Below are 23,422 nucleotides of genomic sequence, written 5' to 3'. Positions count from 1 at the left end.
TTTATACAACTTGGTGTAACCTGGCCCCCCCCCCACATTGGCCGTAGGTCCCCTTAGATGCGACTGTACTGAAACCCTGTATCATGATCCTGATTATTAAGTATTAATATTCTTATATTGTTTTTGGCATAGACTTTATAATAAACAAGGATTATTACATATATTATTTAAATATTCCCCATCTCCTTCAATTATGGAAAGATCCATTATTTGGATAAACCCCAGGTCCTGAGCATTCCGGATAATAGGACACAGTGGTTTATGGGAAGGAAAATGCCGCTCGGTATTTAATGGGTCTTGTTTTTAGGGGTATTTCTGGTCCCTGTGTCATTTACAATATAAAGTGGATCAGCACGGGGGAATGTGCTGCTGGGTTAGTAACCAGGAGTAGTGATGGGCGAATTTATTCGCCAGGCGCGAATTTGCGGCGAATTTGCACGATTCGCCGCCAGCGAATAATTTTTTTTTGAAAAAACGAACGCCGGCGTCAAAAACGGGCGCCGGCGTCAAAAAAACAGGTGAAAAAACGAGACGCCCGCGCCGTTTCGCGAATTTTTCACCGTTTTGCGAATTTCAAGTGAAATTCGCGAATTTTTAGGCGAAGTGAAACGGCGCAAATTCGCCCATCACTAACCAGGAGTCAAACACTGACTGTAATAAAGATATGAGCAGGGAATGGATCTCTCTGGTGCCGCTCAGTGTTGCGCAACTATAACTCACCCCTGACCTATAAACTGAGATAAGTGTCACTTCTGTTCCTGACATTCACTGCATTCTTTATTGATTGTTCCACTCTGAAAGAACAAACTACAAAAGGATATCGGTGCCCACAACAAACTCAGAGGTTTGGCCAAAACACAAAGACATTTACCAACACGAAATAAATCTCTTCTATACGGGAAAAGGTCTGTTCTGCCAAAAATATCATTTACTTACCCTTTGTGTCACGTTGCTGCCACACATGAGAGATGTACAGTGTCTTTTATAGGGAGATACAGTTTGATATTGTTCCACAAAGGCAGCTCTGGATTCATCAGGGAGGGTGCAGGTCCTTGTCCTTCATCAGGCGACATGTCAACTCGTTGGTTGGGAGTCTCCCCAATTTAAATGATATAGAGAATTAAACAAGGTCCCAAAGTGGATTCACACAACTCACCAAGAACTGGAAGAGGCCCAGGTGCCCAATCTCCACAATTTACACCCCAGTTTGCCTCCAACTGTCAGTGAATTTACACCAAAAAATGTCATAATAACCCAAAGTGCTTTGATTTCATCTAAATCAGTGGAGCAGAGATAATGCCAAGGGGTCGGGGGGAGGCAGGACAGGAGAGGAGAGGTGACAGGGCATGGAAGGCTCAGCCAAGAGGGAGCAAAGTGCTAAAAACATGAGGAATTCCTTCTAAATGACCCCTAGTGTGTTTTTTAATAATTCAGTTATTATTATTATTTAATCTACCCCATGATACTGGAAGCGGAAGAAAACATTAAACAGTAAATCTACAGCATTTATTGCGTTTTTGTACAATGAATACGGACTTCACACTTAATTTTCAGGGTTCTGCGCCGCAATCCCTTTGTATCACTGCCATTCCCTGGGGCAGGTCCAGTTATTGTGGTTCTGTAGCGACACAGAAGACAATGGTAGATGATATAACGGGAGTCTGCCGGCATGTTCTGGGCTGATTCATACATCGCATTTTATTTATACAGGGGCAATCGTGAAAACAATGACAATTAGATTCTATTGAACAATTTATTTTCCATGGAAGAACAAATCATTATTTAATCATCCCAGTCTTTTCCCACTGCATGCCATAAACAGCAGGGAGCAAGGACTTGGCTGGGTGTTAGTGCTCAGTCCTGATGCTGAACGCTAACATCCCTACAAACACAATGGTGTCACTTCTGAAAACAGTCACATTCTGGTGAATTGGCACATGTAGAAATCGGCTAAAAAACTGTTTGATAAATGTTAGTATAGATCGGGCCGCTGCGTATTCATCTGGATCCTCAGCTAAACCTACAATATATAAGCCCAAACAAAATAGAATCATGAAAAAGAACAATGAAATGGGATAGAAGCAACAATGTAAAAGGGTCATTTGTAATGGAGGGAGCAGTTTGCTAAGTGCAAAAAAAAGCCCCAATTAGACATTTTTGTGCACTTTGCACCTGCATTGTGGCATTTGCCGCAGGCTCTTTGTTTTAAAAAACAAATTACAGTGAATTTGTACCTGAGTAAGAGACATTTAGCTACTCTAAGCTCCAGATGATATCTTCTGCTTCTTGTTGGGTGAGTTTTGTTTCTTTTTCTCTAAGATACGGCTCCAGAATGCCACAGGCACGGAGACCCTCCTTCAGCTTCTCTCTATGGATCCTCAGGTTCTTCTTGTCAGGCAGGTGGAATGCAAATACCAGGTGGTTCCAAACAGTGTAGGTATCTCTATAGTGGTCACAGGTTCCCTGTGTCCTAAAATAATAGCAACTCACAGGACATTCTCGTATGTGGCACTGATTTGCAGTTATTCTCATTTTTAAGTTGGCTGCAGTAGACTCAGGTCTCCAATACAACTTTCCATCTTCTTGAAAGACAAAAGGAAAGGGTTTGGCATTTGTCTCAGACACAGACGGCAGGTCATTGAATTGTGTAGTGTCAGAACTGTGAACTAATACGATATGAGCAATCTCCTGTTTGTACATGGCAGTGCCCAACACCTTGAACTCTTGTTTGTAGCCTGGGCTCAGCTTATTATATGCAGAGAGGAGATCTGACAGGGAAAATGAGAACTTGAAGTTTCCATAACGAGAAGCATCAGCATTAAATGCAGGAGAGTTGGCAAACTGGAGATTAAAGTCTTCTTCGTTGGCTTTGGCATTGTCTGACTCCACCTTACTCTGAACCTTCTGAAAGGCTTTCTGACGTCCCTTCTTTATTTCATCTGGGGGGACCTGTACACTCCAGTATAAAAGTCTGGCACTGGGGTGTCTCCATGGTAAATCAATAGAGGTCTCTGCAGAGAAGAATTCAGACTTCATAATTTGAATCATAGAATGTTGAGTTGTGACGTGCTGCAGGTTGGTGATGGGGAAGGTTATTCCTAACTGCAGGAATCCATCTGGAATTGTTCTTGTAATGTAACTAATCATCTTCTTCCTTTCTTCACTTAAATGATGTTCGTTATGCTTTAAACAGCCATCGATGTCACCAACAGACAAGAATTTGTCATCTACAAAGTTACCAACGGATCGTTTGAAACCACGAAGTTCTTTTAGTTCATATACAGACTGAGCGGCTGCCATTGCTCCTGTGCAGGGAGGGTGCCAAGTACACAATGTAAGGACAAGGTGATTGCTGGGAACATATTTATAGTTGAAGGTCAATGTTGTAAAACTAAGATTATGGGGCTCGTTGCGAAGAAAAAAAAAAAAAGAATATGTACTTTGACTTTTATTTTGAAATGTCCTCAGTTATAGGAACTGGGTCTGTGAGTGTCTCCTTGCAATCAATTCCAATAACTGAAATCTGATGATATAACAAGGTGAATCATTCCTCATTTATAGCAATTCTCCCACAATATAGGAACCAGCACTCACTGTATATTTCACTCACTATCCTAGTGGAGGTGCTAGACAGGATTGCTAGTGATGATAACCCCAAACTACTGATGGTAAACTACAATTTTTAATCAATTGATTAACCAATGAGCAAGAGCAGGTGGGATTTACTCACAGATTGAGTGGGTTATGGTCAAGTAGGTGCAGACTAAGGCAGGTGGATGATCAAACATCAAGATGAGCTCCTCAGTAATAGTGATGACTCCTTATCTATGGTGGCTGATCCATATCATGTAGGAATCATTTACTGTAAGTCAGGTTGGATGTGGGTTACATAGTTACATAGTTACATAGTTAAATTGGGTTGAAAAAAGACAAAGTCCATCAAGTTCAACCCCTCCAAATGAAAACCCAGCCCCATACACACACCCCTCCCTACTTTTAATTAAATTCTATATACCCATACCTATACTAACTATAGAGTTTAGTATCACAATAGCCTTTGTATTATGTCTGTCCAAGAAATCATCCAAGTCCCTCTTATAGTCATTAACTGAATCATCACCCGGCAGTGCATTCCCCAACCTCACTGTCCTCACTGTGATGAACCCCCTACTCTGTTCCTTTAAATGAAACTTCTTTTCCTCTAGTCTGAAGGGGAGGCCTCTGGTACGTGATTCTCTTTATGGGTAAAAAGGTCCCCTGCTATTTGTCTATAATGTCCTCTAATGTACTTGTAAAGTCTAATCATGTCCCCTCACAAGCGCCTTTTTTCCCCCAGAGAAAACAACCCCAACCTTGTCAGTCTCCCCTCATAATTTAACTCTTCCCTCCCTCTAACCAGTTTAGTTGCACTTAGTCTCTGCACTCTCTCCAGCTCATTTATATCCCTCTTAAGGACTGGAGTCCAAAACTGCCCCCATACTCCAGATGAGGCCTCACCAGGGACCTATAAAGAGACACAATTATGTTTCATCCCTTGAGTTAATGCCCTTTTTTTATACAAGAACTTTATTTGCTTTAGTAGCCACAGAATGACACTGCCCAGAATTAGACAACGTGTTATCTACAAAGACCCCAAGATCCTTCTCAGTTAAGGAAACTCCCAACACACTGCCATTTAGTGTAGAACTTGCATTTATATTATTTTTGCCAAAGTGCATAACCTGCATTTATCAACATTGAACCTCATTTCCCAGTTTGCTGCCCAGTTTTCCAGTTTAGACAAATCACTGTGCAAAGTGGCAGCATCCTGCATGGAACCTATAGTTCTGCACAATTTAGTCTCATCTGCACAAATAGAAACAGTACTTTCAATGGCCACCTCCAGGTCATTAATAAACAAGTTGAAAAGCAAGGGACCTAGTACAGAGCCCTGCGGTACTCCACTAACAACACTGGTCCAATTAGAAAATGTTCCATTTACCACCACTCTTTGTAGTCTATCTTTTAGCCAGTTCTCTATCCAGGTACAAATACTATGTTCCAGGCCAACATTCCTTCATTTAACCAGTAACCTTTTGTGTGGCACTGTATGCTTTAGCAAAGTCTAAGTAAATCACATCCACTGCCATCCCAGAATCAAGGTCTCTAGGAAGGATGGTGCAAAAAGAAGTTTAGTGGTTCTCACAACCATGGAATGTTCTGGGACTGGGGGAGGTTATCTCCAGACTGGATACTTCCCTTGAGAGTGGTAGGGTTTGGTCTTGAGTAAATACCTTGAGTATGTAGGGTCATGCCCACCTTAGTTCACCCTACTGACATCACTCCACTTATAATAGCACCTAGCGACATCATTCCACCTATAACGGTGCCATGTTGTGATTCCATTATGTCATTCTTGGAATGAAATGTAAATATTTAAAGTCCCAAAGTCCACGATACCTGATCTCAATGACATTGGGCCTCCAAAAGGGTGGTGTAATAACAAGACTCTGTGAGTTATTTAACCTGCAGTTAGAAGGAGTGAGGTTTTCTAATTTCCTTAAATAAGGGAATAATGTTATTCCTGACCCTGGGGTATTTATCATCATTTCATCATCATCATTAATTTATACAGCGCTGACAAGTTATGCAGTGCTTATAGGTATTTAGGTCTCAGTGAGGAACAGCAGTGCTAAATAATATAGAATAGTTAGACATAGGGCCTTTATTACTGCTGTATGGAACTGGTGGCCCCAAGTGCACAGATCTCATTTAGACCCTACAAATTTGGGGAAGCGCTTTCATCCCCCCATATAAGTTTTGTAGTTAGTTTTTGGGTCTGCCTGGTAGATAATCTAGTTGTGATAAGCAACAACTTGACCAAGTAAATATTCTATCAGAATTAGGGATATTTTTAGTATTTCAGTGTTTTTTTGCAAAGATGATTTTGTAACACTATTCAAAGGGAATAAAAACTGGGGGTTCATAACCTTCCTGATAAAAATGTATTACATGAACAGGGAAATCCAGGGGCCACAGTAGATTATATGCCCTCAATATCACATACCTTTACACAAAACTTAATAGTTACTTATATTATACTTCATAACCTTGTTATGTGCTTGTTATGTTATGAGCCTGAAGGTCAGTTAGGGGGAGATTTGGGGTGCCCTGGGTACCCCTGGAACTATAGCAGGGTGACAGTTACCCTAATGTTTCTATATATCTGTAACCTTGTTATGAGCTAAGGGGGCCCAGTCTGAAGGCCAGTTAGGGGGAGATTTGGGGTGAGTGCTTATTTGTGCCCTGGGTACCCCTGGAACTATAGCAGGGTGACACCCCAATGTTTCTATATATCTGTAACCTTGTTATGAGCTAAGGGGGCCCAGTCTGAAGGTCAGTTAGGGGGAGATTTGGGGTGAGTGTTTATTTGTACCCTGGGTACCCCTGGAACTATAGCAGGGTGACTGTTACCCCAATGTTTCTATATATCTGTAACCTTGTTATGAGCTAAGGGGGCCCAGTCTGAAGGTCAGTTAGGGGGAGATTTGGGGTGAGCGCTTATTTGTATCCTGGGTACCCCTGGAACTATAGCAGGGTGACACCCCAATGTTTCTATATATCTGTAACCTTGTTATGAGCTAAGGGGGTCCAGTCTGAAGGTCAGTTAGGGGGAGATTTGGGGTGAGAGCTTATTTGTACCCTGGGTACCCCTGGAACTATAGCAGGGTGACAGTTACCCTAATGTTTCTATATATCTGTAACCTTGTTATGAGCTAAGGGGGCCCAGTCTGAAGGTCAGTTAGGGGGAGATTTGGGGTGAGTGCTTATTTGTACCCTGGGTACCCCTGGAACTATAGCAGGGTGACACCCCAATGTTTCTATATATCTGTAACCTTGTTATGAGCTAAGGGGGCCCAGTCTGAAGGTCAGTTAGGGGCAGATTTGGGGTGAGTGTTTATTTGTGCCCTGGGTACCCCTGGAACTATAGCAGGGTGACACCCCAATGTTTCTATATATCTGTAACCTTGTTATGAGCTAAGGGGGCCCAGTCTGAAGGTCAGTTAGGGGCAGATTTGGGGTGAGTGTTTATTTGTGCCCTGGGTACCCCTGGAACTATAGCAGGGTGACTGTTACCCCAATGTTTCTATATATCTGTAACCTTGTTATGAGCTAAGGGGGCCCAGTCTGAAGGCCAGTTAGGGGGAGATTTGGGGCGAGTCGTTTTCTAAATGACACTGTTTACACTGCAAATAATTCACTGTACAATATAAAATGTCATTCCTGAAGCAGCAAGTGTATTTAGTTGTAATATTGGTGTGTAGGTGCATCTCAGGTCATTTTGCCTGGTCATGTGATTTCAGAAAGAGCCAGCACTTTAGGATGGAACTGCTTTCTGGCAGGCTGCTGTTTCTCCTTCTCAATGTAACTGAATGTGTCTCAGTGGGACCTGGATTTTACTATTGAGTGTTGTTCTTATATCTACCAGGCAGCTGTTATCTTGTGTTAGGGAGCTGCTATCTGGTTACCTTCCTATTGTTCTGTTGTTAGGCTGCTGAGTAGAGTGGTTATCTTGCAGTGATAGTCAGTTGTGTTGAGTATCGCCCTTTATATTCTGGCAGGATAGTGATGTTCAGGTCCTTACTAAGAGATGTCAGCGCTCTCCTCTCTTGTGTAGTAAGGTTATCTGACACTATTAGTCAGAGTGATTCTGCTTCCTCCTTTTGTATATGATTATTATTGATTCCATTCATGTAACTCTCACAAGTAACACCCGTTTCTAGTAGTCACATGACACATTGTTAATCCTATCACAGTAACTACACACAATTACACCTCTGTGAGTTTCACGTGTCACCTCTCTGAAGAGTTACAATGGGCCATTGTGATTGGATTAGTGGAAGAGTTTATATTCAGTTGTACTGAAGAAGCTGCTCGGATGAGAAGTGAAAGGACTTCAATAATTACTCAGCAAGTCCAGTTGCTCTAGAATTACTTCTACTTGATACATTGCATTATCATTTTCTCATAAAGTCAATGACGATCTCCAGGAGTCATTATAAATGTGGCTGTACCCAAGTCCCTGTAAGTGGATTTTATGTTCCTTAGGACCCATTCCTTTGTGGGAGGCTATTTTAATTCAGGAAAACTTGTGTTTTTCTAACAATGTTTATTGTGGCTAAACCTACAGTAAAAAGATCTCGTTGGCCAAGCTTGGGTATTAGAGCCTGTAAGGGGGACACCACCCGGAGAAGACCAGATATTCACTGTACTGTAAATAAACTTACACTTTTCATTATGTTTTATTACTTCCCTAGGATCTGGATTGTATTCTGACATCTATAAAACCAGGGAAAATGAGTCATTCACATAAATTGGGAAGTTGCTCAGAATTACTATAGGTAATATTTTATGTTTGGGTTAACATTAGTGAAGGGCGAATTTGTGGCGTTTAGCTTCGCCGAAAATTTCCTGCAAATTCGCTGTCGAAAATGTGCCAGCGTCCAAAAAACGGATGACGGCGTCCATTTTTTTTTGACGCCGGTGAATTTTCACGCCGATTTGCGAATTTATTTGCCAGCGGCGAATCGCGGGAATTTGCCACAAATTTGCGCCTGGCGAATAAATTCGCTCATCACTAATTATCATCCCCATTAAAAGAATATAATATGCACCATGTGAACAATGATACCGTGTTGTTGTTTTGTGCCATTGTGCAGAATGTGTAATAAATAGCGATGGGCGAATTTATTCGGCAGGCGCGAATTCGCAGCGAAAACAAGACGCTGTCGCCGTTTCGCGAATTTTTCGTCGTTTCGCTAATTTTTCGGCGAAGCGAAATGTTGCAAATTCGCCCATCACTAGTAATAAAACTAGAAAAGCCAATACATGTGGCACATACAATGCATCTACATACAGCAGGCCTTTAACCCTTTCCCTGCCACACTTGTACCCACCTAATTGGCACAATCCTGTAGTAAAACCTTTAAACCTAGAAATAGGCAGCAGGTTGTTACCGTCTTTCCTGACCTAAAGGGAAAGGGAACATTGGACTTGGTAAAACCAAAATGAATTTGTTCTCACATTTGTAAACTTTGATTTATAAACTGTCGGGAGATTTAATAATCAGACCCCTAATGGACAATAGAAACATACTGGGCATAACTAATTCATTGTCCCTCCTTTCCTATAATAAGTCAATGTTCCCTTTAACCCACGGCTTATTAAAGGGATACTGTCATGGGAAAAACATTTTTTTTCAAAATGAATCCGTTAATAGTGCTGCTCCAGCAGAATTCTGCACTGAAATCCATTTCTCAAAAGAGCAAACTGATTTTTTTATATTCAATTTTGAAATCTGACATGGGGCTAGACATTTTGTCAATTTCCCAGCTGCCCCCAGTCATGTGACTTGTGCTCTGATAAACTTCAATCACTCTTTCCTGCTGTACTGCAAGTTGGAGTGATATCACCCCCTCCCTTTCCCCCCCAGCAGCCAAACAACAGAACAATGGGAAGGTAACCAGTTAGCAGCTCCCTAACACAAGATAACAGCTGCCTGGTAGATCTAAGAACAACACTCAATAGGAAAATCCAGGTCCCACTGAGACACATTCAGTTACATTGAGAAGGAAAAAGAGCAGCCTGCCAGAAAGCATTTCTCTCCTGAAGTGCAGGCACAAGTCACATGACCAGGGGCAGCTGGGAAATTGACAATATGTCTAGCCCCATGTCAGATTTCAAAATTGAATATAAAAAAATCTGTTTGCTCTTTTGAGAAATGGATTTCAGTGCAGAATTCTGCTGGAGCAGCACTATTAACTGATTCATTTTGAAAAAAATTTTTTTTCCCATGACAGTATCCCTTTAAACATAAACATGTTATTGGCATGTGATATAATGTTGCAACTGTTCTCTATCTTGTATATGAAGACTAAGAGCATACGGAGGGCTTTATTTTTGTTCTCCATGTCCCTGCACTCAAGCACAAGCTGTATTTTTCAGTGCACATAAATGGAGCTGAGTAGGGATCTATTTCTCTGCAGAGGAGCAGTGGACCCAACACCCCATGAGAGCAGAGCAGACAGTAACCCACCCAGTCCTCAGTAAGTAGAGGATTAACTGGAACAAATCCCTTGTGTAACTTGCAGGAGTATTTGTGCCGCTGGGTGAACAAATACAGTGTTGACAAAACTGGAGGTGACTGGTTGGGGGTCTGGATGTAAAGTGTGTAAATAAGTGCACAATTCACAGACGCCAGTGTGACACACAGATTTCATTGTGTTACAGCCAAACCAGAATCATGGGTCTGTAGCCTCCTTCAGTGAGACTTGAGGACAGGTTGGAGTATCTGAGCTCTAGGATAGAGACTGAGTGCAGGGATCTCCATTGTGGAATCAGCTGATGCTTCAATGGGTATTATAAGGTTTGGGTGTTACCATGGATATGTTCAATAACTTATTTTTACTGTTTCTAGTAAAGTCGAACACACAGGCCTTGGTTGCATAAAGGCAAATCCCCGCTTAGAGTGAGAGTAATCCCCATGCACCAAATTCACCCGTATTCAGTGCAGAGCAAGAGTCCACCACTACTTCTTGCGCCACTTTTCTCTGCAATCTCCCCATATTTATCCTCTCCAAGCTGCTCCCCAGTGATCTGCTCTCATTAATCCTGAAACTAATTACAGCTACAGAGACCTCCCAGCAAGGGGACAGAATATACTGTATTAATTGGTTCAGTTCAAGTCCAACTCATGTGATTGATGCTGTATTTATCCTGCTGTGGGTTCTGGGGTATTATACATGGATACACACAGTGACTGTACATAAGAATGGAGACAGTAGAACAAGGTTGAAACAGTAGGACAAGATGGAGACAGTAGGGTAAGATGGATGTAATGGTGCAAGATGGAGACAGTAGGGCAAGATTGAGAATGATGTTCAGGAAGGAGACAGTAGTGAAAGACTGTGACTGTAGGACAGGTTGGACATACAATAAGATAAGGTTGCGACAGCAGGAAAAGATGGAGACAGTAGGACAATATATCAGCAATAGGGCAAGATATAGACAGTAGGACAAGATAGACATAGTAGAGAAATATGGAGACAGTAGGACAAGATGGAGACAGTAGGACAACATAGAAGCAATAGGACAAGATGTAGACAGTAGTACACGATATGACAAGATATAGACAGTATGACAAGATATAGACAGTATGACAAGATATAGACAGTAGGATAAGATAGAGATAGTAGAGAAATATGGAGAAAGTAGGACAAGATGGAGACAGTAGGACAAAATGATAGTAGCAAAAGATAGAGACATTGCAAGATGGAGACAGTAGGGAAAGATTGAGAATGTTGTTCAGGAAGGAGACAGTAGTGAAAGACTGTGACTGTAGGACAGGTTGGAGAAACAGTAAAATAAGGTAGTGACAGCAGGAAAAGATGGAGACAGTAGGACAATATAGCAGCAATAGGACAAGATGGAGACAGTAGTACATGATATAGACAGTATGACAAGATGCAGACAGTAGGACAAGATAGAAGCAATAGGACAATATATAGACAGTAGGACAAGATAGAAGCAATAGGGCAATATATAGACAGTAGGATAGGGTGGTGACATTAAGTAAAGATGAAGACATTTAAACAAGACGAGTCCATAAGATAGTGATGGCAGAGAAAGTTGGCATCATTTGGGCATGATTGAGATTGAGTAGCACAAAACAGACTCAGCCTTTCTCACACTCTCTCTATATATAACATTCTGTGCTCCACACACCCCTCTCTAACCCCCACTTTCTATACTATACACAGATCCCATTCTGCTCCACCCCACGTGTCACATACAGACGCCTTTTTATAACAATATGAAATACTGTCAGATTTATCCAGAGAGTCCCAGAAAGACAGAGTTCAAAGCTTCACACCAACCAGTTTATTCAATGCAGTGACGTATACAGAACATTCTTTCTGAATTCTGAGCTGCAGAGCAGGATAAACAACTTTTTGCACCGGAGGAAATAACTCGCATTATAATTATATCATTCATATGATGCTTATTTTTATATAAGAATTATTAAAGAAATATTTGATTGGGGGGGCAGAGCTGGGGTTGGCGTGGAGCACCACCCAGGGCCCAAAGATAATTTACAATGGGAATGGGTTTAGAGTTACTCCGGATTATTCTGCACATTCCAGATGATTTGCTCCACTGCTTCCATGTCCATCTGTGGTTCTTTTGGGATTGGCCCATCATGGAGACAGGCAGACAAGTTCTCCTTGAGTGTCTCCTCAGGGAACTCGAAGAGCCCATTGGCCGGAACATGGAAAGCAAAGACCAGATGATTCCAGACACACGGATCCTTCCGGTGGCAACAGCTCCTATATTGCTGAAACCAAGCACAGTATTCAGGGCAGTCATTGTCCCCAGACCATGCATCAGAGACCCTAACTCTCAGGGTGCTGGATGTGGATTCTGGTCTCCAGTACAGAACTTTGGTCCCATTTTCCCATTTTCTGAAGACAAAGGGCATTGGGTTTGACTCCATATCAATGGTCTCTACAAGCGGCAGGTCATGGAACACTCCAGGACTATGGACCAAAACAGTATGAACAATCTCCTGTTTGTACAGGGTGGTGCCCAGCATCCTAAGCTGCGGTTCTGATCCAGAGCAGAACTGATCCTTGTAGGCAGACAGAATCTCTGACAGTGGGAAGGAGAACTTGAAGTGCCCGTATCGAGATTTAGCAGCATCAAAAGCCGGAGAGTTGGCAAATTGTTCTCTTATTGCTGTTCGGAACTTCCGTTCATTGTAGATCGGGAGCTTTTGGTAAACTTCCCTGATGGCATCATGTAGGACCTTTTGGATGTCACTCTCTGAGACCTGAGCACTCCAGTAACAAAGTTCAATATCGGGGTGATCCTCCCCAAAGCACCCATACTTTATCGCACTTCCACAGAAACCTTCCGAATCCAGAATCTCCATCATAGATTCTTGGGTCGTGACGTGGTGGAGGGAGACCACCTCTAAAGGGACTGTCGACTGGAGAGATAGATCACACCGGGTTGTTTCTATGTTTGAGATCATTTGACTCCCAGCTTTGTGCATTTGCCCACTGTGGAAAACCAAATAATAATAAATTTCTTTAATGGAGAGAAATTCCTTCTCTCTGAAAAATCCATTTGCTCCAGACAATCCTGTGATTTCAATTAGGGGGGTCTCCTCTGTGGCTGCCATTGTGCCCACACTGTGTGATCTCTTGCTTCTCTGCTGAGCTCTGATTCACAAGGACTGAATGAGCGGGAATTTGTCTTTCTCAGGACACGTCACTCCCTCCCCTCGTCTGACTTCATATGAAACCGAACCAGAGAAATGAAAGTGAAACAAATGTGCCGAAGGCAATGAGCTCTCTCTGACTTTCAGCCACGGAGCAAGAGAAGCAACAAAGATGCACAGAATCCTCCAAGCTCATCGGTTGGAATAGGGAGAAGGTAAAGGGCAGTGTAGGAGTTTAGGATGAAAACGTTGAGAATTGCACATAAATTCGCAGCCCCAATATTACGCATTGTGACTGTTTTTGGGTGTTTGGTGGCTGGCTCTCTATGGGGCAAATTCACTAAAGTGCGAAGTGGCTAACGCTAGCGCAAATTCGCCAGCGTGACGTCATTTCGTTACTTCGCTGATTTACTAACGGGCACTGGCGTAAATTCGCTAGCGAAGTGGACCTACTCTAGTGCTACTTCGCACCCTTACGGCAGGCAAATTTGTGCTATGGCGAAGGGACGTAACTACGCAAATTCTCCAACTTGCGCATTTTACTGAACGTTACCTCTTGCGCCAGACTTGCCTTCACCACCTCAGACCAGGCCAAGTGCAAGAGAGTAGATAGAGATTGTTTCAAAAAAACGCTGGCTTCTTTTCTTTTTTTAAGGGTGATAGGCTGAAAAAGATGGTAAATTTTTTTGGGGGTACCCTCCTTCCCCCCTACATTTCCTAACATATGGCACCTAACAGGGGGCACATGTATAGGGCAAAATAACAACTCTATTTTATTTTATGAAGCTTTCCCAGGCTTGTGTAGTGTAATGTATTTGCTGCTACTTATACATCCATTGTACTTTAATTTGGCGCCATATGCAAATTAGGCATCGTTAGTGTAACTACGCTTTGCTTGACGAATTAATGCTAGTGCAACTTCGCTACTGTTCATCTCCCTGACCGCAAATTCGCATTTTAGTGAATTTGTGTAGCACTGCCGAAACTACGCTTGGCGAATTGCGGCGAAGCTGTCGCTGACGCAACTTCGGATCTTAGTGAATTTGCCCCTATGTGTATCCATACATATGGGGTATCGTTTTATTCAGGAGAAGTCTGTCTTTCAAATTTGCTGTGGTTTTAACAGTTATAACAGTGTTATTTTGTTTGATCCTGCATCTAAGTTTACATTTTAGATAAAAACTAAAAATGCAATAAAAAAAAGCTCTAAATTTCACGATGCACTGGTAAAATGTATTTGACTTTTGAGTGAACACTACAGCACCCCTAGAAACCTGAAGGTCTGTAGTTTCTAAAAATACCAAACTTGAAGGATAATTTAGATTTACATATAAGTTATGTGGCATCAACTGTTACACTTTGTTCTGGTGTAAAATTCTACAAAAAGCTGCTTTAGTTTGGGGACTAATCTTGGCATGTAAAATTAACTTTTCTATGGAAAAAACTCAAGATATACATGATTTCTTAATTTTTTTTACATATTTCACCCAAAATAAACATTTAATCTCCAGAAAAGTTGTAAAATTTCACTTGCATGTCAAAGCCTAATTTACAAAAAAAAAAAAACAATATATAAATTTCATAGTTTCATGGAAGTTTTCCTACAAAAAAAACCTTGTTAAACTGAACAAGTACCAAATTCTTAAAAAAGTTTGGCATTTCATACAAATGAAATGCAAAATTCTTCTTGTGCCTTTTCTTTCCATTCATCTACTGTGTAATTTATTCACACACAACCCCTCCCCCTCCATGACTTTACTAAGCAAGTTCTAATCTCTTTCATTCTGTAGCCATAGATAAATGGGTGAACAGTGGCTGGAAACAGATAGTATATTGCACTGAAAAGATTTTGGACATCAACTGAAATGGACAACCTGTATAAAATGGCAGATGATAAGCCACAACTGTAGTTCAGCACAACCACTATCAAGTGTGTACTGCAAGTGTGCAGAGTTTTGTGTAGGGATTTGCCTCTAGCGATCTTCATTGTTGAGTGGAAGATGTACAGGTATGAAACCAGGAGAAGGCTGATGTCCATGGCTATAACCAAGATCCTCACCATCAGTCCCAACAGCTGGATTTTAGAGATGTCTCCACAGCCAAGATTCAAGAGCACCATGTTCTCACAAGCAAAATGCCAGATGATGTTGGATCTACAGAAGTGGACTTGGGAAGCCACAATGATAATTGGAGCAGAGAAAAGGCTGCTCTGAACTAAACCAATGAGGAAAAGTTGGCCTACCAAACAATTGTTCATTATATTGTGGTACCTTAAGGGCCTACAGATGGCCAGATACCTGTCTAAAGCCATGATCACCAACATAGTGGACTCAAGTATGAGGGCTGTGTATATAAAGAACATCTGAAACAGACAGGAACCAAGGGAGATATCGTTTAGCCCAAACACCAAGCCCAATAACATGTTGGGTACAATTGCAGTTGTGCAGGAGATGTTGACAGCAAATAGAAGACAGATAAGTGAGTACATGGGGAGATGAAGGCTCCTTTCTACCAGTATCTGATAGATAATCATTAAGTTTCCCATCAGGATCTCCAGGTAAATGAAGAAAAAGGGGATGAACAACCAATGTCTGGACTGGGAGATCCCAGGGAATCCGAAGAGGATAAACTCTGTGTGGGAAAAGGAGCCATTGATGTTGAACATTCCCATTGCTGGGGCTGGGACTTTGTTTATAGCTTAATTTGGATGGTGACAAAGGTTTCTCTAAAAATATATTCTGTAAATTGATAAAACAGAAAATTAAATACAGACCAGATATGTTATGGGTTTGATTTCTCCCCAGTGCTGGGTTTACATTGGTATAAATTAACCAACAACACAGTAACTACCTGAGTGTTTGACTCCAAGGGACCTGATTATCAGTTGGACCCACTCAGAACCAGATACAGGAATCTGCATAATTCTGACTGATGGGGAGCTAACACTTTGGACTATAGTTCCTTGTACAAAATGCATATGGGAACATTCCCAACACTGTACCTGCTCTGTTGCTTAGTGTGAAAAATCCATAATCCCAACAGTTCTTTGTTTCTTGATCTGTAAGAAGATCTGAGCTTCTCTCCCCTGTAGCCTCTATCCAGTACCAGTATACTGTAGAAGTGTCAGGGAGGTGCGTAGAACTGGGCACTGGGAGGAAATAAAAGGAAATAAGAGAGTGTGACTGGTTCTGTGTGGGAGGTATAAGGGGTATTTATACACAGAGGGAGTCTCACTGGAATTGAACTCACTTGTGACTTTCCTGCAGCACCGAATCCACTCAGGTCCTAAATGAATATTTTTTTGCTAAGTAGATGGAGAAGTGAAACATTCAGCTTAGACTGCAGAACAGTCTATTATCATTTATTCAGAATAAATACAAATATATTCAGGAATATGCAGTACACATTTTATGAATCCACATTGGGTAAATATATCATTTAATTTCTGTCCACCAACTTGAAAATCACTCCAAAAAATATCCCAAAAGCCTCTGACAGTGTTAATTAAGTCATAAACCTATAAAGTATCACAAATGTGAGAGCCACCGGGATGCTTATCTACATGTCCCAATATGTCCCAATAAATCTACACCATTTCAAATGTCTCTGAGGGTTGTGAAATGTAACACTTACATTTACAACTCTTCATTCTACATCTCCCAGGGTCTTTAAAAGGTGGTCAGTTGAGAATACAGTACCTAGTTGACAACCTGATGATTTTTGATATGATGAGATTACTTTAGCACCTGGGTTGACTTCTCAATCATAAGAAATCTGATCTGTCTCCAGATCTGAGGATTATACTAGATCCTTTTGTAGACAGTATGTTAGTTCAACAAGACAAAATGTACAGTATTCAAGAGAAAGTGAGAAGCTATGTCTGTCCTTATGAGTCAATTCAAGTGACTCCACATTAAGAATACTTGGAGAAATGGATCAGCATCTGCATTTAAGTAAAGTTATCCCTGTCCTGGTGCATGAATTTCAGTCTTTTCAATGATCTTCCATGGAGGATTCCCTCTTACACTCTCTTGATCACAGATACCATACCAACTTTGGTTGGGGAGCTTATCTCCAAGGAACATCACTCCAAGTTAGGTGGTCCATCTACCTTGGAGCTTTGTAGTTATGGGGCAGTCATGTTTTGGTCACAAGAAGACATTAGCATCTTACTTATCCAGACAAGGAGGGCCAAGAAGTTACAATCTTCTTTTACTATAGGCATGCAGGAGACCGCCATAGTGAAGAGCCTAGTGCTTTACCAAAACATCTTCAAGTTTAGAAGTATGGATTGAAAGAACTGTCTCAACTTACCAACTACTTGCTTTTACTTAGTTCATACGTAGTACGTTCAAGACCTAGTTTCCCATTTGAAAGCCTATAACAGATGGTGTAGAGTGGGGTTCCTCAATCTTTTTTACCCGTGAGCCACATTCAAATGTGAAAAAACAGGGATACACCGAATCTACACTTTGGGATTTGGGTGAATCCCTGAATCCTTCTTGAATGATTTGGCTGAATACTGAACCGAATCCGAATCCTAATTTGCATATGCAAATTAGTAGGAAGGGGATAAGGATTAAGTGAACTTTTTGGAATATTGCCTTGGGAATCCAAACAGGGGAGTTATATAAGAATTTTGGCAGGTATATCATCTTGAACAAGTTTACTCTGCACGACAACATAAGTGGAAGTCTGGACCGTATTGCTGTTGTATTCTCAAGTTGACCTATACCAGGAGCAATATTGTCAAGTATATAAGTAGATACTGTATGTCTGCTGAGATTAATATTCTACGGTATTTAAATTTAGCAACCCATTCAATGACTTGGAAGGGTTGGGCAACAATCCAGAGGGAGTATAACTGATTTGTCTCTATAAACTGTCAGGCCTGAATAAATGCTGAATTCCCAAAGGATTTTGAGTGCTGCATGTAATGATATCCACTTTGGACTCCAGGTAGTTGTATTTAAATCCAGTTATGGTATGGGTCTGTCTAATGTATAGTGCTAGTGCTAGTGCTAGAATAAGAGTGGTGACAAGGGGCAACCCTGCCAAGTTCCAAGTCAGGGGACAAAGTGCTTTTTAGGTCAGGAGGTTCCTCTCCAGGGGATAGAGTAACAGTGTTGTCCTCTGTGTATGCCATAAAGGTCCCCATTCAATACTATTATTTCAATGTCAACCTACATGGTAATGGGTTTGACAACAAAATGCCCAACATTATGGGTAACATAACATCATCTATTTATGAACAATTGTCACCTTTGTAACACAGTAACATAGTAAGTTGGGTTGAATAAAGACACGTCCATCAAGTTCAACCTTTAGATCTATATATAACCTGCTAACCTGATAAAAACTATTTAAAAATAAAAAGGCAAAAAAATACTTACAGGCATCTTCAATTTGCTTCCGAGGGGGAAAAATTCCTTCCTGACTTCAAGATGCAATGGGACCAGTCCCTGGATCAACTTGTACTATGAGCTAAAACAATCCAACCCTTTCTTAAAGCTATCTACTGTAATGTATCAGCCTGTACCCCTGATTCAGGAAGACAATTCCACATCTTCACAGCTCTCACTGTAACAAACCCCTTCCCAATATTTAGCTGGAACCTCTTTTCTTCTAATCGGAATGGGTGACCTTGTGTCAGCTGGAAAGACCTACTGGTAAATAAATCATTAGAGAGATTATTATATGATCCCCTTATATATTTATACATAATTATCATATCACCCCTTAAGCGCCTCTTCTCCAGAGTGAACATCCCCAATTTGGCCAGTCTTTCCTCATAGCTAAGATTTTCCCTTTACCAGATTAGTTGCCCTTCTCTGTACCCTCTCTAATACAATAATGTCCTGTTTGAGTGATGGAGACCAAAACTGTAGGGCATATTCTAGATGGGACCTTACCAGTGCTCTATACAGTGGGACCCCCTCCTCCCGTGACTCTCTGCCCCATTTAATACAAGTCAAGACCTTATTTGCCCTTGATGCTGCTGACTGGCATTGCTTGCTACAGACAAGTTTATTATCTACAAGGACTCCAAGCTCCGTCTCCATTATGGATTTGCCTAGTGCAGTCCCATTAAGGGTATAAGTGGATATTGTTACATCCCAGGTGCAGGACTTTACATTTATCAACATTGAATCTCATTTGCCACTTAGCTGCCCAGATTGCCAGTTAGTCAAGATCCTGTTGCAAGTGCCACATCCTGGATGGAATTAATTGGGCTGATAGTTTTGTGTCATCTGCAAACACTGATACATTACTTACAACACCCTCCATTAAGTATGGGCAGAGACACACCGCATCTTCATCCAACAGTCGCATACATGTAGTTTGTACCTGCGAATTTTGTTCCATTATCTTCTGCACATCGGACACGTATGTGTCATCTCCTGGCGACAAATCGGACATCAACGCGCCATGGAATTCAGCCCTTACCTGTCAGGACTATTTGCATGTCCAATAAACACAAGGCATGTCATTAATCAAAGTACTCCAGTGATAAGTAAAGTAATTGCCAAGAAACTTCTTTGCTGGGTTCTGTATGTCTAGTCATTATTACCCTTGATTCCCCTTTATCACACGGCTGATTTGAAAACACTGACAACAAAGTGAACAGAAGGAGGTTGTACACTGGGAATCTACTCTAAGAGGCAAATTTACTCTGAAAATTCACCAGCGACGGCTTCGCTCACTGCGCAACACCAGGCGTAGATTCGCCAGGACCACGCTGATTCACTAAAATCCAGGGTGCCGAACGCTGGCGAAGTTGCGGTAACGTTACTGTGCCAAGCGAAGCGAAGTTGCTCCAGCGTTGCCTAATTTGCATACGGCGGGAAGTTGAATGGACGTATATGTTGCAGCAAATACAATACACTACACAAGTTAATAAAATAAAGTTCTTATATTGCCCTACACATGAGCCCAGTGTATAGTTTATGTGCCATATGTTAGGAAAAGTAGGGGCGAAGCGGGTTACCCACAAAAAAATTTACGCTCTTTTGCAGCCCATCACCCTGAAAAAAGGAAAGGACGTTAGTGTTTTTTGGAGCAACTATTTTTGAAGCAATCCCTATCTACTCTATTGCACTTCCCTGGTCTGAGGTGGCGAAGGCAAGTCTGGCGAAAGAGGTAACGTTCAGTAAAATCCGCATCTTAGTGAATTTGCGTAGTTACGTCCATTCGCCAGAACAAAACTTCACCAGGCGTTAGGGAGCGAAGTACCGCTAGAGTCTATCTCCTTCGTTAGTGTAGTTACACCAGCGAACGTTAGTAAATCGGCGAAATACCGTAATTTCCCTGTTCTCCCATTTACCCAGACAAAACCCACTAAATGCCTTTGGATATCTATGGGTGTTGAGAGGTGTAGTTGAACAGCAGCTTGGGATGAACCCTGGTAGAAGCTGAAGTGGAAGGTTGTGGTAGGATCCAGTGCACACTTATAACAATCCACCACTGAATAATGTGTGATCAGTTATTTATTATTAAACAGAAACACGGGATACTGACTGCGCAAGCTCATGATATCGTTGGGTTGAAGTCCAATGATAAATATTATGATACAGGAGAATGGAGACGAGAGGAGGGGATGTTTCTTGGCCTGTATTTATAACCAGCTCAGAGTGGTATAAGAGAAAGCAGTAGCTGCAGCAGAGACACTTTCTCAGGACGGACCCCCTAGTTTTGTCTCCCATGTTACCCTTTTTTACTTTTGTATTTTTTCGCTTACTAGTTTCTATGCTGTTCCTACTCTATTTCACTTTTCATTTGACATCATTAAATCTGCTTTCCACCCTCACCTATACAGTCCCGCCTTTTTTTTACCCCTTTGTTTCTTCTTATTTACCCACTTTTGCCTGATGTTACTTTGCAGGGCCTCTTGTATTTTTTCTACTAAACTTGCCCTTTGGTGACCCCTCTTCTGAGATCTAATGTAACTTGCTTCTCATGAAATGTGTGATTTATTATTCTCCTAATGTTTCCTGACCAGTTGAGGAAAGGGCTGAACAGAATTCATATGACAAAAGAATAGAAATAAAGTACCTGCTGGCCCTTTCACACATAACCTGGGGACGTATAAGGTGGCCATACACTGAGAGATCTTCTCATTTAGCAATTTCACCAACATGAGGATCTCTCACACATTGAGGTGGGCGATATCAGGCGGATCCGATTGTGGGCCCTATTTACCACCACTCTTTGTAGTCTATCTTTTAGCCAGTTCTCTATCCAGGTACAAATACTATGTTCCAGGCCAACATTCCTTCATTTAACCAGTAACCTTCTGTGTGACACTGTATCAAATGCTTTAGCAAAGTCTAAGTAGATCTGAGGCCAATTCCATATGTCTGGCAATATTTGTGGCACATAAACCAGGCTGGCACAAGCTCACTGTATTGTGAAATGTATTCCAGTGTATAATACTTTATTTCTCATCCAAAAGCTACTGATGACCTACCAATCACCATTCTGATATACGTGGGTCTGCCTTTAGTTATCTACCTTCTCCTGTGATCCTTAGACCCTTCCCACCAGAATGGCCTTACCCGTGACCTTGTCTTTAGTCTCATTTGCACTAACATTTTAAACTCTCTTTTCCCCTTCTAGCCATCCTCCCATGTTCCTTGGTCCTATTATGACCCTCAGTGTGTCCTAAACCCTATACTGAAGACTCCTCTACGGCAAACCATGATGGATCAGACATGTATCTCCTGAGCACCCTATAGACCACCAGTCTAAAAGTTTTATTCAGGTGACTTTCCATGTATCTAATAATAATTTGACCAACTCTGTTGCATTTTGATATGTTCCTCGTGGTCACACACTGGGCCAGTGCTTGTGTTGAGCCAGTAGATGAGCCGCAGAGAAGTTACTCGTGAGGTCAATGTGAGCAGAAGGGCCGGAGTTTCTGTTGTTTTCATCAGCTCCTCTTTGACTCACTTTGTATTTCGCTCTGCACCACATCCCTTGTGCCGCTCACCTCAGACAATTAACATGACTGGCCAGACATAACAAAACAGGTCGAGGAATAGAGGCCTAATGAGAACTACTGGGACGAGGTTCTGCTGGGCAGTTACTCTCATTGTCCAATTAACTGATAATTGCCCCATTACTTGTTTGATTCGATTATTTCTGGACTGACCCTGAGGGGCCCATGTGCTGAGTTGTTTGGAAAACACACGCTCTGGTGTTTGGTCAGTTATCCTCAAAGGCCTTTGGCTTCTAATTAGTAGAATGGTTAATTAGAGCTCGTGTTGTTGTTGGAATAACGTGTTTAACTGCTGCTCGTCCTGCAATGACTTTAATTATTCAACTGGCGCCCAGAGTCCAACGTCTCCAGAGTCTCTAACTCTCATTATACACATCATGTCCTGCTCATGCCTGGCACAATATCAATATCACACAGGTTTCAAATGAGGGGCTCGAAATATATTAAATCTCCACACCCTTTCTGTGCCCTCCAATAACTGTCACAGACAGGGGTAATAGTGTGTGGGGCACAGATAACTGCCCTTGGCATGGGTTCTTGTATCACATGTGCCCAGAGTGAGGTGCCAAGGCCTCTCCCAGCACTTTCCCCTATGCCCACCTTCTACCACACACAGAGCAGATGTCTATATACAGTATATACAGTATATACAGTATATATGAAATAAAGTAACACACTCAGTATATGAAATGAAAAGCATGAAAAGTCAACTCAGACAAGAGTTTGGCAGAAAACTTAGCAAATAGAGGCTTAAACTTTATATATATAAGTAGCCGGGTCCTGTATTGTGACAAACTTTCCTGTACATATGAATATATCTATATGGTATTTATAGTGAATAAAGTCCCCCCCTCTTGTAAATTATAAGGATATTATTAAGTTACCGAGGAGTTTCATGACCATATAAAAGTACGAGGCTGAAGGCCGAGTTATACAGGTCATGGAACTCCGAGGTAACTTCTAATATACTCATATTTTACAACTGGGGGAACTTTATTTATTATAATACACAAGTTTCAGTGAGTCATGTGACAGAAATGACATCAGAACTCACCGTTTATAACTGATGACATCAGAACTCAATGTTTATAAGGATATAATTTACAGGATATTCATGGCTCTTGTGTATTATATATATATATATATATATATATATATATATA

At 41.5% G+C, this 23,422-nt stretch overlaps 1 protein-coding gene across 1 annotated transcript; it reads right to left on the bottom strand.

Moving 5' to 3' along the window:
• Nucleotides 1-14,897: 14,897 nt before the first annotated feature.
• On the bottom strand, nt 14,898-15,963 carry LOC108709058 (olfactory receptor 51E2). Its single transcript, XM_018248688.2, has one exon. It carries the CDS (start codon nt 15,930-15,932, stop codon nt 14,988-14,990), a length of 945 nt encoding a protein of 314 aa, XP_018104177.1. The 5' UTR covers nt 15,933-15,963; the 3' UTR covers nt 14,898-14,987.
• Between the last annotated feature and the right edge of the window lie 7,459 nt (nt 15,964-23,422).

The sequence above is a fragment of the Xenopus laevis genome, chromosome 2S (assembly GCF_017654675.1).
Source record: "Xenopus laevis strain J_2021 chromosome 2S, Xenopus_laevis_v10.1, whole genome shotgun sequence".
Classification (NCBI taxonomy): Eukaryota; Metazoa; Chordata; class Amphibia; order Anura; family Pipidae; genus Xenopus; species Xenopus laevis.
The sequence above is the reverse complement of the archived record's forward strand: the minus strand, read 5'-3'. Positions and strand labels throughout refer to the sequence as shown.

What these genes read in the sequence shown, in the direction of transcription:
- LOC108709058 (XM_018248688.2), bottom strand. Translation starts at nt 15,932, where the DNA reads ATGGGAATGTTCAACATCAATGGCTCCTTTTCCCACACAGAGTTTATC.